At 52.3% G+C, this 14,068-nt stretch overlaps 1 protein-coding gene across 2 annotated transcripts in view; it reads right to left on the reverse strand.

Moving 5' to 3' along the window:
- The window catches only part of THAP4 (THAP domain containing 4), a 41,695-nt gene extending 27,631 nt beyond the window's left edge, over positions 1–14,064 (reverse strand). The window contains exons 1-2 of one of the 2 annotated variants that reach the window (XM_047846616.1): positions 13,865–14,064; positions 10,682–11,838 (exon numbers count right to left, since the gene is read on the reverse strand). In XM_047846616.1, the coding sequence (XP_047702572.1) occupies positions 10,682–11,838; positions 13,865–13,941 (1,234 nt within the window). In that variant the 5' untranslated portion in view covers positions 13,942–14,064. Of the gene's footprint in view, positions 1–10,681; positions 11,839–13,210; positions 13,481–13,864 lie in introns of those variants that run through there. The other variant, XM_047846615.1, reaches the window with a different exon arrangement.
- Positions 14,065–14,068: the final 4 nt, after the last annotated feature.

Raw genomic sequence — 14,068 nt, forward strand, 5'->3', positions numbered from 1 at the left:
GGTGCCTGGATGGCTCAGTTGGTTAAGCGTCCGACTTCGGCTCAGGTCATGATCTCAAGGTTCGTGAGTTTGAGCCCCACGTCGGGCTCTGTGCCAATAGCTCAGAGCCTGGAGCCTGCTTGGGATTCTGTGTCTCCCTCTCTCTCTGTCTCTCCCTGGCTCACACTCTGTCTCCCTCCCTCTCTAAACAAACAAACAAACAAACAAACAAACAAAAACTAAAAAAAAGTAAAGAAGAACTAAAGACAAAAACTGGAGGGGATTCCTTGGTAGACATGCCCTATAAGAAATATTAGTTCTTCAGGGAGAACGATGAAACAGGTTGGAAACCTGAGTCTGTACAGACAAGAGCACTGGGGAAGGAATATGTGAAAGATAAAATCTTTCCTTTTTCTTAATTCACCCAACAGATGAATGTGTTCAGATTAATGGTAGTGAGCCCAGCACACGTGCAAGTGAAACAGAGTCCCGGTTTTATAAGGGATGACACGGGGGTGACGGGGACATCCAGGTCTCAGGCGCCTGCGCTACCGGGGACGCGGCAATGTGTGAAAGTGGATGTACTTGAGTTGTAAACGTGGGGCGAAAACCCCAGGGCCCCCACGAACAGAGGTGCAGCGAGAAGTCAAGTCAGTGTGCTGAGGAAGGGACACAATGAAATCACACAAAATGCTCAATCAAGGCCAGAGAAGGTGGAAAAGGGGAGAACAGAAATGGGAAGCAGTCACAAATTTGAGCACTTAGTCCCACTGCAACAATTATCACTTCAAATGTGAACGGGAGGGAGAAGACAGTCAGGAGACTAGAAAACACCCAACTATATGTTGTCCATAAGAAACCCACTTTAAGTATAAAGATAGACCAAAGGAAAGGGACAGAGAAACATCTATCCCACTGACACAAATCAACAGGAAGCTGGAGGAGCAATGCTAACTTCAGAACAAAACAGACGTTAGGATCAGAAAAATTATCAGCAACGACAAAGAGGAACGTTACATAATAACAAAGGAGTCAATACTCTAAAAGGACATAATAATCCCTAATGTCTATGTTCCTAACAAGGGAGCATTCAAACACACGAGACAAACGGACAGATCTGTAACAAGAAACACACAAATCCACGGTTACAGTTGGAGGCTTTGACACTCCTCTGTCAGAAATGCACACATCCGGCAGCAGAAAATCAGGAAGGACTTGGCCAAACTCAAGGGCGGCATCAATCAGCTGGATGGAAGTGACGTCCGTACGCTACCGAGCTAGGTAATGTCACATGTCGGTCTGATGCAGCTAAGAGACGCCCAGAAAGCTGGTAAGACATTACTCGTGTGTGTGCCTGCGAGGGTGTTTAGGGAAGATAGGAGCCTGTGAACTGAGTAAAGTGGAGGGCCCTCCCCTAGGTGGGTGGGCACTGAAGGCTTGAATAGAGCAAAAAGGCAGAGGAAAGGTGACTTTGCGGTTAGAGCTGGGAGGTCTGCGATCCTGGGACATCAGTGCTGGTCCAGGACTCATGCCCTCCCGCCGCCCCTCCATCCCCCAACAATTCTCAGGCTTTTGGACAGGGACTAGACTATGCCTTCAGCCTTCCTGGTTCTCCAATTTTGTCATTCTTAACCACGGGAGCCAATTCCTGTGATAAATTTCCTGTCGTGTACGCGTATGTATACATCCTGCTGGTTCTGTTTCTCTGGAGAACCCTAACAGGTCAGCGTGAGGCTAGGTTAGGATGCTGCTTCATCCAACAACAGCAGAACACTTAATCTTCTCCAGCTCACATGGAACATTCACCAAGACAGACCACATTCTTGACCATAAAACATAACAAATTTAACAGAGTAGAAATCATACAAAGTATGCTCTGAGACCACAATGGAATTAAACTGGAAATCAGGAACAGCAGTGTAGTTGAAAAATCCCCAAATATTTGTAGATTAAACAAGACACTTCTAAGTAACAGGTGAGTCAAGAAGGAGGCCTCAAGAGAAATAAAAAAATATTCGAAGTAAATAGAATGAAAAATATACCTTATCAAATTTTGTGCAGTGCAGTAAACGCAATCTTTAGAGGCAAATTTATGGCACTGAGTGAGTACATTAGACAAGAAGAAAGATCTAAAATTGATAATCTAAGTGTTCACCTTAGGGAAGTAGGAAGAGAAGAACAATTAAGTTGTTGAAAGCAAGCAGAAAAAAAAGAGACACCGATGAAATTGAAAACAGGAAAATAAAGACAACAAACAATAAAATCAACAACATCAAAGGTTTTTTAGAGGATCCATAACACGGATAAACATCTAGCCCAGTTAACTAAGAACAGAGAGACAGAAAGAGAAGACATAAAATGTCAATATTATAAATAAAAGAGGGCCATCACTACCAGTCCTGTGAACATGAAAAGGTCAATCAGGGTTACTATGAAAAACGCTATGCCCACAGATTTGGTAACTCAGGTGAAATGGATGCATTTCTGGAAAGACACATACTGCCAAAATTCACCAAGGGAACTAATAATCTGAATAGGCCTACATCCATCAAAGAAACTGAATCGATAATTAATGACCTTCCGAAACAAAGCCCCAGGCCTACATGGGCTTATCAGTGAATTCCACCACAGAATTCAGGAAACAGTTAATACCAGTTGTCTACAATCTCTTACAGAAGGTAGAAGCAGAGTGTCAACTTATTCTGTGAGGTGAGCCCTACCCTGACACCAACACCAGACAAAGACATACAAGAAAGGAAACTACAGATGGGTATCTCTCATGAACAGAGACACAAAAATTTTTAACAAGCATTTAGTAAACTGAATCCAAAAATATAAATAAATGAGTTATTCACCATGATAACACCCAACACCCATTCCTGATAAAAGTTCTATTCAATAATCTAGGAACAAATATTATTATTAGGAATAATAAACAACATCGTTAACAAGACCCTACAGCTAACATCATGCTTAATGGTGGGAAAACAAAAGCTTTCCTACTAAGCTCAGCACCACTCACAGTCAGCATTGCACTAGAAGTCCTACTTGATGTAATAAAAAAAAAGAAAATAAAAGGTATACAGATTGGGACAGAAAAAAAACAACACAAAAACAAAACAACCATCTGTGTTTGCAGATGACATTGACTGTCCATGTAGAAAAGCCCAGAGAACTCACAAAAAACTCCAGGAATTAGTAAGCAGCAAGGTTGCAGGATACAAGGTCAACATGCAAAGGTCAATTGTTCCCTACACACCAGCAGAAACAAAACAAAACAGAAACCCACAAAAAACCTGGAATATGAAACTTTGATGAAAGAAATAAAAGATCTAAATAAACGGGTTGATACACAGGAAGACTCAGTATTGTTAAGATGTCAATTCTTCCCATATTGATCTACAGATTCAACACAATCCCAATATCAAAATCCCGGCAAGCTATTTTGTGGAAATCGACCAGCTGATTCTCAAGCCAAAAGACCCAGAATGGCCAACACAATACTCATGGAAAAGAATAAAGCTGGAGAACTCGCAGTCCTGTTTCAAGACTCACTAAAAGCTACAGTAACCACTACAGCACGGGACTGACAGAACAACAGGTACACAGATCAAGTGACACAACAGGGTCCAGAGACAGATTCACACACAGGGGCGCCTGGCTGGCTCAGTCAGAAGAGCACGTGACTCTTGATCTCAGGGTAGTGAGTTCAAGTCCCATGTTGGGTGTAGAAATTACTCAAATAAATAAATATTAGGGATGCCTGTGTGGTTCAGTTGGTTAAGCGTCCGACTTCGGCTCGGGTCATGATCTCACGGTTCATGGGTTTGAGCCCCACGTCAGACTCTGTGCCGACAGCTTGGAGCCCGGAACCTGCTTCAGATTCTGTGTCTCCCTCTCTCTCTGCCCCTCCCCCACTTGCACTCTGTCACTCTCCCAAAAATAAACGTTAAAAAAAAATAAGATTCACACAAATTCATGAATCTGATTTTCGACAAAAGAGCAAAGGCAACTATATGGAGAAGAGTCTTCTTGACAAACAGTGCTGGGACTGGACATCCATGTAATCAGAGATAAATGGACACACATCCTCTGTTCATGTGAGGCTTAATGTTGTCACAGTGTTGATATTACTCAAAGTTGCAGATTCAATGCAATCCCGATGGACATCCCAAGGACACTGCCTGTAGACAGAATTCACGCGGAATCTCAGGGACCCAGAACAGCGAAGAAAACAATCCTGGAGGAGAACAAAACTGGAGGAATCAGTTCCTGATTTCCGCACTTACTACGAAGCCACAGTAATAAAAACAGTGTGGTATTAGCATAAAAACAGACGTAGAAACCAATGCAACGTAGAGCATCCAGAAACAAACCCTTGTTTGTATATGGTCAACTGATTTTGACAAGGTGCCACGACCATTCAATGGAGAAAGAACGTTATCAACAAATGGTGCTGGGAAAACTGGACGTCCTCATGCAAAAGAATGAAGTTGGATCCTTACACCATAAACAAAAACTCACTCAACGTAGATCAAGGATCTAAAACAGTAAAACTCTTAGAAGAAAACAGCACAAAAGCTTCACGACCATGGACTTGGCAATGATTTCCTGGATAGGACACTAAAGGCACATGTAATGAAAGAAATAGACAAATATGACTTCGTGAAAATAAAATTGTACATCAAAAGGCACTATGCATAGAATAAAACGGTGCCCCAAAGAATAGGAGAAGATATTTGCAAATCATACTTCTGATCAGAGATTGAGGTCCCCAATGTACAGAGAAGTCTTCAAACTCAGCAGTGGGAAGACAACCAACCAGACTCAAAAATGGGCAAACGAGGCTCTTCTCCCAAGATACACACAAGTGGCCACTGAGCACAGGACAAGATGCTCATCACTGATCACCACTGATCACCAGGGAAATGCCGATGCGAACCACGACAAGGGCCCACCTCACACGCCCTAGGACGGCGGGAATCAAGAAAACAGAAGACAGCAAGCGATGGCGAGAATGCGGAGTCTGGAGGCCATGCTCCGTGGGTGGGAATGCACACTGTTAAAGCCGGTGTCGAAAACAGTACTGGAGCGCCTCGAAAAAATTAAACGCAAAATACCCCGTGATCCAGCGATTCCACTTCTGGGTGTATGCCGAAAAGAAGTGGAAGTAGGGTCTCGAAGAGAGATTCGCTCACAGCAGCATCACTCTCGACAGTGAAACCGTGGAAGCAACCCACGTCTCCTGACAGATGAACGGATGAGCAAAATACAGTGCGTCTGCGCAGGGCAACGGGATGGTTCCGCTGGCATCAAATTCTGCCACACGCCACAACGTATCCGCGTCACGTTCGGCGCAACATGCCAGATTCCTCTTCCAGGAGGCGCTGGGAGCCGACAACATCACACAGCAGACATCGGAACGGCGGGGAGGGGAGACAGGACCGTTACGCTTTCACACGTGTCAAGCTTCAGATTAACGTGAGTTCTGGGGGATGGATAGTGGTGGCTGCACGACCAGGAGAACGCGTTTAACGCCCCTGAACTCCACACCTAAAAGCGGTAAATCGCTGCTATGTACGTATGCATTTTTAAGTTGATTTATTTGAGAGAGAGAGAGAGAACAAGCAGGTGAGGGGCAGAGAGAGGGAGAGAGAGAGAGTCCCAAACAGGTTCTGTGCGGTCTGCGCGGAGCCCAGCTGTGACATCGCGACCTGAGCCTAAGTCAGGGGTCCAACGCTCGAGCCACTGAGCTACCAGGCGGCCCTTGTTGTGGACATTCTAAGTCAGTGCAAAAAAAAAGGTGAGACGATGCGCTACTGAGCCACAGAGAGGAGCCTGAAGCACACGTACCGCTGAGTGAGGGAGGCCACCCTGAAAAAGCTGTGCCTGCGATTCCACGGCATCCGTGTACTCCAACCACGGAACACTCTGGAAAAACCCACACTACAGAAACACCAGGAAGGCCGGTGGTGCCAGGGCTGGGAAGTGATGGGGTGACCACGAGAAGAGCAGGGATGCTGAGGGACACGACTCTTCTGCGCGGCACCGCACAGGATCACCGCGGGCACCCACTTGTCAAAATCCAAGGGGTGTCTGGGCGGCTCAGGGCCCACTCGGGCCATGATCTGATGGTCTGTGAATTTGGGCCCCGTGTCGGGCTCTGTGCTGACAGTACAGAGCCTGCTTGGGATTCTCTCTCTCTTCCCGTCTCTCTGCCCCTCCCTGACTCCTGCTTTCCCTCTCAAAATTAGAAAAAAAAAAAAAAAGAAAGAAAAAAATCCAAGTACAAGATAGTAAACCTCTATGGGAAGATGGCTGGTAACGATGTATCGATGTCAGTTCCCAACTGGTAAGGACGAACAGCTGGGCTCACAGAAGTCCTCCTGGAGGCTAGAAACAGCAGTGGGAGGCGGGTGGAGGAGGGAGAAAGTCCTCCCTGCGGACACGGACACCCCGTGAGAAGGCCAATCAGCACCCGCCTCCTGGAGGGCTCTGAACCCAGAACCTGCAGACCCCTGGCCCAGCTGCCCCGCTGGAGGTAATCTGCCCAAAAATAAAGGGCTTGCCTGGCTAAAGACATTGGGCGGAATAAATACGCGTATGCCTCTTCGACATAAAATCCCTAAGAAGTTTCCTTCGTTGACCAACAAACTCACGACAGCCTGGGAGGGAAACCATTAAGAGAGAAGACATTTTGAGTGGGGGGCTCCAGGCACGTCTCCTTGGAGACGAAGCCAGGGTGCCCGCTGTCCCTCCCACTGCCACCCCCCAACACCTCCCGCACCCTCCCCTCCCCTGCCAACCAGCGACCAGCCCCACCCCCCAGGGAGCACTGGGCAGAGGCGCTGGGACACCCTGTCCACCAGCCCCCTCTCCGGGCACCTCCCCAGGGCCCAGCACACTCCTTCCTGGCCCCCACGACTCCTGCTCTGCATCCCACCCACGGGCAGCACGGACACCTGCTTGCTGACCCCCACTTCACAAACACAACTCTCCCCTGGAGCCACGTTCCCCGGGGTTTCTGCCCACAGTCCACTCCTTCACGGCCAACCCTCTTAAAGTGCCCCAGTGCTGCCTTTCACCCGCTCTAGACCGACCCGGCAGTGTTCCCACTGCTCCAAGGACACCGCGGTCACCAGTGACCCCATGTGGCTGAGCCCAGCCATCTTTTCCCCACTCTGATCAGAGCTGGGTCCAGCCCAGCTGCTTACCCTCATCTCCCCCCTGGGCTGTCGTGACTCCACGCTCCCTCCTTCACTCTCCCTTTCCGGGGCCCTCTTTGGCCCTCTTCAGCCGCATCTCCGCAAACAGCCGGCTCCCGGGCCGGGCCTGCCTCCTTCCCCCTCCCCAGCTACAGCTTCTCCAGGAAACCCCATTCAATCGTGGCTTTAAATACCCCTGACCTCATCCTGACACCACACGCACACACACGCACACACACGCACACACGGGCAGCTCTGAGAGAATGGATGGTTTCCTGGCATCAGCATTTCAAACTCAACCCCTCTCAAAATCTTACGAGGGTAGGACTTACAAAAACACCATTAACTCTTTCTGGAAAGGAAGCAAACGACAAACGGTGGTGAGTGAAGTGACCCACCAACCGTGTGCCTGCACCTCATTACGGCCCCTAGGCCCCTGGACAGGAGACCTGAGTACGGGAGTAGAGGACACACACAGTCCGGGCGGGCGGGGGAGGGGGACGGGACAGAAGCGTGGAGGCGCTGGGCTGTGGAACCCAGCAGCCCAAGCTCTAAGCACCACAGGAAGATGGGCTTCAACAGTTAGCTTCGAAAGCCGAGAGACATCCACCAGAAGCACAGAAAAAGAAACGAAAAAGCCTAACAAATTAAAACATAAACGACAGGCACAGATTCCAACTTATCAATAATCACAATTATAAATGGATTACTCTAAAGGAAGGAAAGACAGGGTGCCTGGGTGGCTCAGTCAGCTCAGGGCGCGATCTCATGGTTCGTGGGTTCGAGCCTCATGTCAGGCTCTGTGCTGACAGCTCAGAGCCTGGAGGCTGCTCCAGATTCTGTGGCTCTCTGCCCCTCCCCAACTTGCACTCTCACTCCCTCTCTCTCAAAGATAAATGAACGTTTAAAAAAATTTATTAAAAAAATGCAAACACTCTCAGATTGGGTTAAAATATAGCTAAAAGATAGAGGAATATAAAAAGCTTTCAAAGGTAAGCAGGTAAAGAATACTCCAATTGGGACAGAAAGGGGCATTCCGTGGTGGTAACAGTCAGGACCACTTGGGCGTCTCACACAGGGCCGCGGGACGCATGGCAGCACCAAGCAGATGCCCAGGAAGGATGGGCACGTCACCCTTCTGTCCCCGAGATAAGGGATTCGGTGAGTCAGGACACAGACCTGTTAACAAGCCACACGGAGGCTCAGTGAGACAGAGAGCCATGGAACCAACAAGTGGGGAGGATACATTCATTCTTCTCAAACCACAGCGAAACAGTCACGACAACAAGCTGCATATTAAGCCACAACGAAATCCTGAAAGGGGCCAAAAACCAAATATGACCTTAAAGCAATAAAGTTTAAAAATAATCACAACAAAGGGGAGGAGGTTGAGGGCTGGGAGAAACGGGGAGGGGATCGACAGGACACTCGTTCTGATGCGCGGAGAAAGTACACGATTAGGGAACCACTGCCCCGTGCATCTGAAACTTGTGCAACCCTGTATGTCAGCTACGCTGGAATTAAAAACACACATTTTGAAAGAAAGAAATGGAATATTTAAAACCACCAAAAAAAAAAAAAACAAAAAACAACCCTACAACAAAATTAGCTCCCCTCCCCCAACTTGAAAAATGTCAACGCCCTTCTAAATAACTCAAAGAGGGAACACAGACTGAAATTAGAAACTATTTAGAAACGACCAGCGATGAGAGCTGCAAGAGACAAATCCTCTCGCGCCAATGGGACGGACACACCTCCACCTGCAGGCATCCGGAAACACCCTCTTCCCCCCAAGAGCCAGAACCACCAAGAAAACCAAGTAACAGTGGAGAAAGCAGAAAGAAGTGAGGATTAATGAAGCGGAAACAAGGCGGCCTTGCTCAATGGAGCAAAGGAAAGACCCGAAACAGTGACGGCCCCTGGGAGTCTGGCCAGGAGGAGAAGGTACCGTAAAGTAGTGAGCGGGTCTACCTCCACCAGTAAGCACATCGCTGACCCTCAGCTGGGGCTGTCCCTCCCCCAGCGTGCACTTTGCACAGGATGGGGCTGTTTTCTTGCTTTGGTTTCATATTGTGCGCGGCTGCTGCCCTGGGATCCAGGATGTCCCAGCCCGTCACGTTAGGAGCCTCTTCCCAAAGAAGTGTTCGTTACGCCCAGGAAGACAAATATTGATCCAGATCACATGAACAACAAGTAGGAAAATGTTTTCCATGTATACTTAACAGGTAAAATACGTAACACTCAAAATGTAGAGAATATCTAGAAAGCAGTTTTTTACAAGTACTAAGTAGAAAGGTAAGGTGAAAAGTAGAAACATAGCTGAGAAGCTTACAAAATATATATCCCACCTGCCTGTACCTATAGGTTGAAAGACACGTATGTGACAACACAGACGATAATCTAAAATATCATGCAGGAAATTTTAACAAGGACCAGAAGTCAGAGATAAGTGAGAAATAGGATTTTTCACCACTTCTGAAGCCCCCTTATTTCCGTAGCATCTTAATTTTTATAAGACAGAATATATTCTACTTGAATAGACGTTTAAATTTTTTTTTTAATGTTTATTTACTTTTGAGAGAGAGAGAGCGAGCAGGGGAGGGGCAGAGAGAGAGGGAGACACAGAATCCGAAGCAGCCCCAGGCCCTGAGCGGTCAGCACAGAGCCCGACACCGGGCTCGAACTCATGGACCGTGAGATCATGACCTGAGCCAAAGTCGGCTGCTTAACCGACTGAGCCACCCAGGCGCCCCTAAGGTTTTTTATTTATTTATTTATTTTTTTTCAACGTTTATTTATTTTTTGGGACAGAGAGAGACAGAGCATGAACGGGCGAGGGGCAGAGAGAGAGGGAGACACAGAATCGGAAACAGGCTCCAGGCTCTGAGCCATCAGCCCAGAGCCCGACGCGGGGCTCGAACTCACAGACCGCGAGATCGTGACCTGGCTGAAGTCGGACGCTTAACCGACTGCGCCACCCAGGCGCCCCAGGTTTTTTATTTTGAAAGAAAGCACGAGCAGGCGCACTAAAGTAACTTGGCGTTCAAAACGATTTAACTTCAAGGATATTCCTCAAAACACTAATGGAAAGAAACTCCCCACGATTTTAAGAGTCTCCTACCGCTTTTCCAACAGCTTGCTGAGCCTACTGCACTCACGTCAAGAGGTCAACTCGTCTGGAACCGTGGTTCGTGTGAGGGGTGCAGGAGCGGATGCCCCACCCCCACCCCCGGCCGGCGGGAAGCCACGCACTGGGGGTTCTGGCTCCCCCAGCAGACGGCACAGGCCTCCCTTCCCATTGGCCGAACCCTTGGAGCCACAGACGCCCTTCGGGTGCCCTGGCGCGAGGCAGGGTCCTAACCCGGCTCTCCGTCTCCCAGGGCAGCTCCGATCGAGGCCTCCTCCCGAGACGCGCGGGTGCCCGGGGCCCGGCGGCCACGCGGCGAGAACCCCCTCCCACGGCCGGGCGGCGCGGGGGCCGCGAGGCCGGTACTGACCGCGGCTCAGGGGCAGCAGGCTGCTCAGGTAGGGGAAGCTCGCTCTCCGCAGCTCGTCCAGCTTCTCCTGCAGCTTGCGCACCTGGCTGTCGGAGCGGCTGACGCGCTGCCGCAGGGTCTTCAGCTCGCCGTTCTTCTTCTCCACCTGCTCCCGCAGGCAGCACACCTGGCTCTTGTTCTGGCGGGACGAGAAACAGTAGGAGTGCAGCGAGTCGATGAGCCTGCAGGCCCCCGACGCCGACAGGATGACCTCGTTGATGGACATGGGGCTGGCGTCACTGTGCTCGCTCTGCACGGCTTCCGCCGCCGGCTTCGGGGTGACGTCCGTCGGAGGGGCGGAGGGGCTCTGGGAGGGCTTCTGAGGCGTCGCCGTGAGCGACGAACTCGGGGGGCTCTGGGCCAAGCCCTTGTCGGGCCCCAGGCTGGTCCCGCTGCAGCCGGGCTCCACGTCTCTCTTCGGCCTCTTTCGGTCAACGGGCTCTCGGGGCACAGACGCCCTCTCGCGCGCGTGCTTGGAGGAGAAACTGTAAGAATGAAGTGAGCCAATGAACTTGCAGGCCCCAGACCCTGGCGGGGTAAAGTCATCCACGGAAATGCCGCTCTTGTCCACCAGGCCTCCGTCGGGCGCGGCGGCGCTCTCACCGCCGGCGTCTACTGCAGACGCCTCTGCTTCGCCCTGACCGCTGGCGGCGGCGGCCGAGCCATCGGCCGGAGTTCCTGCTGGGGCCTGCGGCGCCCGCTCCCGACCGGCGGCTTCCTGGGCGGCCCCGGGGGCGGTCTCACCCTGCGGCGCGGCCTGCTTCACCTTCCGGGCCCCGGGCTTGGCCATTGGGTTTGCACCTGAGGACGACGACGCACCTGCGGCTCCTTTTCCGTCCGCCCCGCTCGCGTGTCCCCTCAGGCCCCCCGAGGCCTTTCTGGTGTCCTTCCTCCTCGTGCGGCCATGGCCTCCGGTGCTCCTCTTCTTCTCAGGCAGGTGGAAGATGGAGGGGACGGCCGTGGGCTTGAGCAGGCGATGCTGGTCCTCCAGCCTCTTGGAGAAGCTGTCTTTGGTGAAATGTTCACTGCAGAGAAAAGAGTACTTGGTGGGGGTCCAGTTGTCCCTCTGAACAGCTTTTAACCACTGGATCAGACGCTTTGAGTCCTTCAAGGGGAACCTGCAGGAAGAATGACAGAGAATTAGAAAAAAAGAGCTAAACGTCTCCTCCTAAATTTATCAATCACGAAAGCAAAACAAGTGGTTTTGCAAATACCCAATGCCGCGTTGACTTTACTCATTTAAAACTTAAGTAAAAACGTAAGGGACACCTTCTGCTCGTAAGTGATTGTGAGATAGAAGCCAGCCAGCCTCCCCACCTGCCCACAAGGAGCTCACGGTTTGTAGGGCAGAGAACGAAGGTAACTCCTCCCAGGCTGTGGTGAATGTCCCGTAGGGACACAGAATGCTCGGAGAGATCGCACAGGAGGGCGTCCGACTACAGGAAAGGCTTGGGGAAGCCCTGGGAATAGTTCCTAGAAACGCACAGCACAACTGCCCTCCTGGTGTGCCTCGGAGGCAGGATGCCAGGTGCGAAAACAGGGACGGCTGGTCTCCTAGTTAGGGGCCAGGTCAGGCGCTGGCCAGCAAGGGGTCAGGAGAGCATCCCAGACGGTCTGCCTGATGCCCGACCCTCACAGCTAGAGCTGTGACTCCAGCAACTGAGGATAATTCAAAGCTGCAGTCCTGGGTTTCTACTACATTTCCATGGCCGGAGCGAAAGTGTCTTTTAAAAAGCAACTAACTCCTAGAAAACACTAAAACACTTAGCAGTCGTTTCTTCTCATTGTTAGACAAGATCCCTATTTACAAAAGTCGGACCAAACTCTGCCCTGGGGGTGGGGTGGGTGGTTCCTCCCAAGGGCCATCTCTGCCCCACCTGAGGCCACTGTGGACCAGGACCAGGGCCAGGCAGATACTAACGCGCCCCAGGAAGTCCCATGCAACGCGACCTTCCACACTTCCTCAATGCTTTGTGAGCCCATTTCCCCAAGACCCTGGTCCCCGTCGTACCCTTTGCCCTTACCAGCGAAGACCACTATGGATGCCGGCCAAGAGAAGCGACTCTGCACTGATTTGCCTCATCTGTGAAAGCAGTATCAAAACTTTCCGGACACAGGGTCTGAGCAAAACTCCAGAAAGCACGATGGCTGACCTCTAAAACAATCTGCTATCAGCTCTTTTGATAGATTGTAACAACTGAAGAAAACAAACCCCTGAGAACTCCCAACGAAACTACCGGCAACCAACGGGATTCAAGTTTTTAAAACAGGAAACACAAGTGTCTGCGCGGAGGCTTTCCAGGGAGCGAGTCGAGGGGCTGAGAGCGGCCCATTTCCAGAATCCCTCAGAGAGGGGGGCCAGGCCCGGCCAGGAAGAAGCGGCCAGGAGCGCCGGGTCCAAGAGTGGGCCGGGGAAGCCCCCCCTGTGAACAGCGGGCCTCGCCCTGCTGGTGCGCAGGATGCAGCCAGCACGACTGTCCAGGGACGCACCTGAGCGCGGCAGGGCCACCTCTCGGCGCGACCGCCGGGACCCTGCTGCTGGCAGAGCGTGTGGCAGCGCGTGTCAGTCCTCGAGGCACAACTTGCATCTGCTCGGCCCCAGTCCTGATCACTCGCCTCAAGGCAGGGTCCCTCGCGATCGAAAGAGCACAAAAGTCACAGCAAACGCAAGAGGACAACTAAGCTAAGAGCGTCTCCAGGACACACTGTCTGGAAACCGGCGGGGCCAGCCCGAATCAATGGAGCGCAGGGTGGCCGCGGGGCGGAGGTGAGAGAGGGTGGTGGCGGCCGTAAGGTGGGCGCCGGGCGGCCTCCACGTCGGCGTGGGGTAGGTGCCCGGTGGCGGAAGGGCGAAAGGCCGGTGGCCGCAGAGCGGCCGCCGGTGGGCGCCGGGGTGGCCGCGGTGGCCCGAGACGCCCGGCCCAGAGACGGCGGCCCGGGCCAAGGTCACACAGCGCCCCGCGCTGACTCACTCGCGGGACCGGCCCCGAGGCCCGGCGCACCGAGGGCCGCCCGCCTCGGGCCGGCACGCGCGGCCTCAGTTTCCCCGCGGTGCCGGGCCGGGCCGGGCCGGGCCGGGCGGGGGCGTGGCCGGCCGGGCCGCGCGGGCGGCCGGCCGGGCGGTGGCGGGCGGGGCCCCGTTACCTGTGGAAGGAGACGGCGCGCTTCTCCCCCTTGCCCTGCCGGTTGGAGCAGTTCGCGGCCGCGCAGCAGATCACCATCTCGGGCCTCAGGCCGCCGCGCCGCCGCCAGGCTCCGGCCCTCGCCTCGCCGCGCCGCGAGCGGGACCGCCCCGAGGGGAGGGCGCGCGGCGACACGGCTGCGGGACGTGGGAGCCGGCCCCCGCGG

This window comes from Prionailurus viverrinus, unplaced genomic scaffold, assembly GCF_022837055.1.
Source record: "Prionailurus viverrinus isolate Anna unplaced genomic scaffold, UM_Priviv_1.0 scaffold_39, whole genome shotgun sequence".
In the NCBI taxonomy this organism is placed as follows: Eukaryota; Metazoa; Chordata; class Mammalia; order Carnivora; family Felidae; genus Prionailurus; species Prionailurus viverrinus.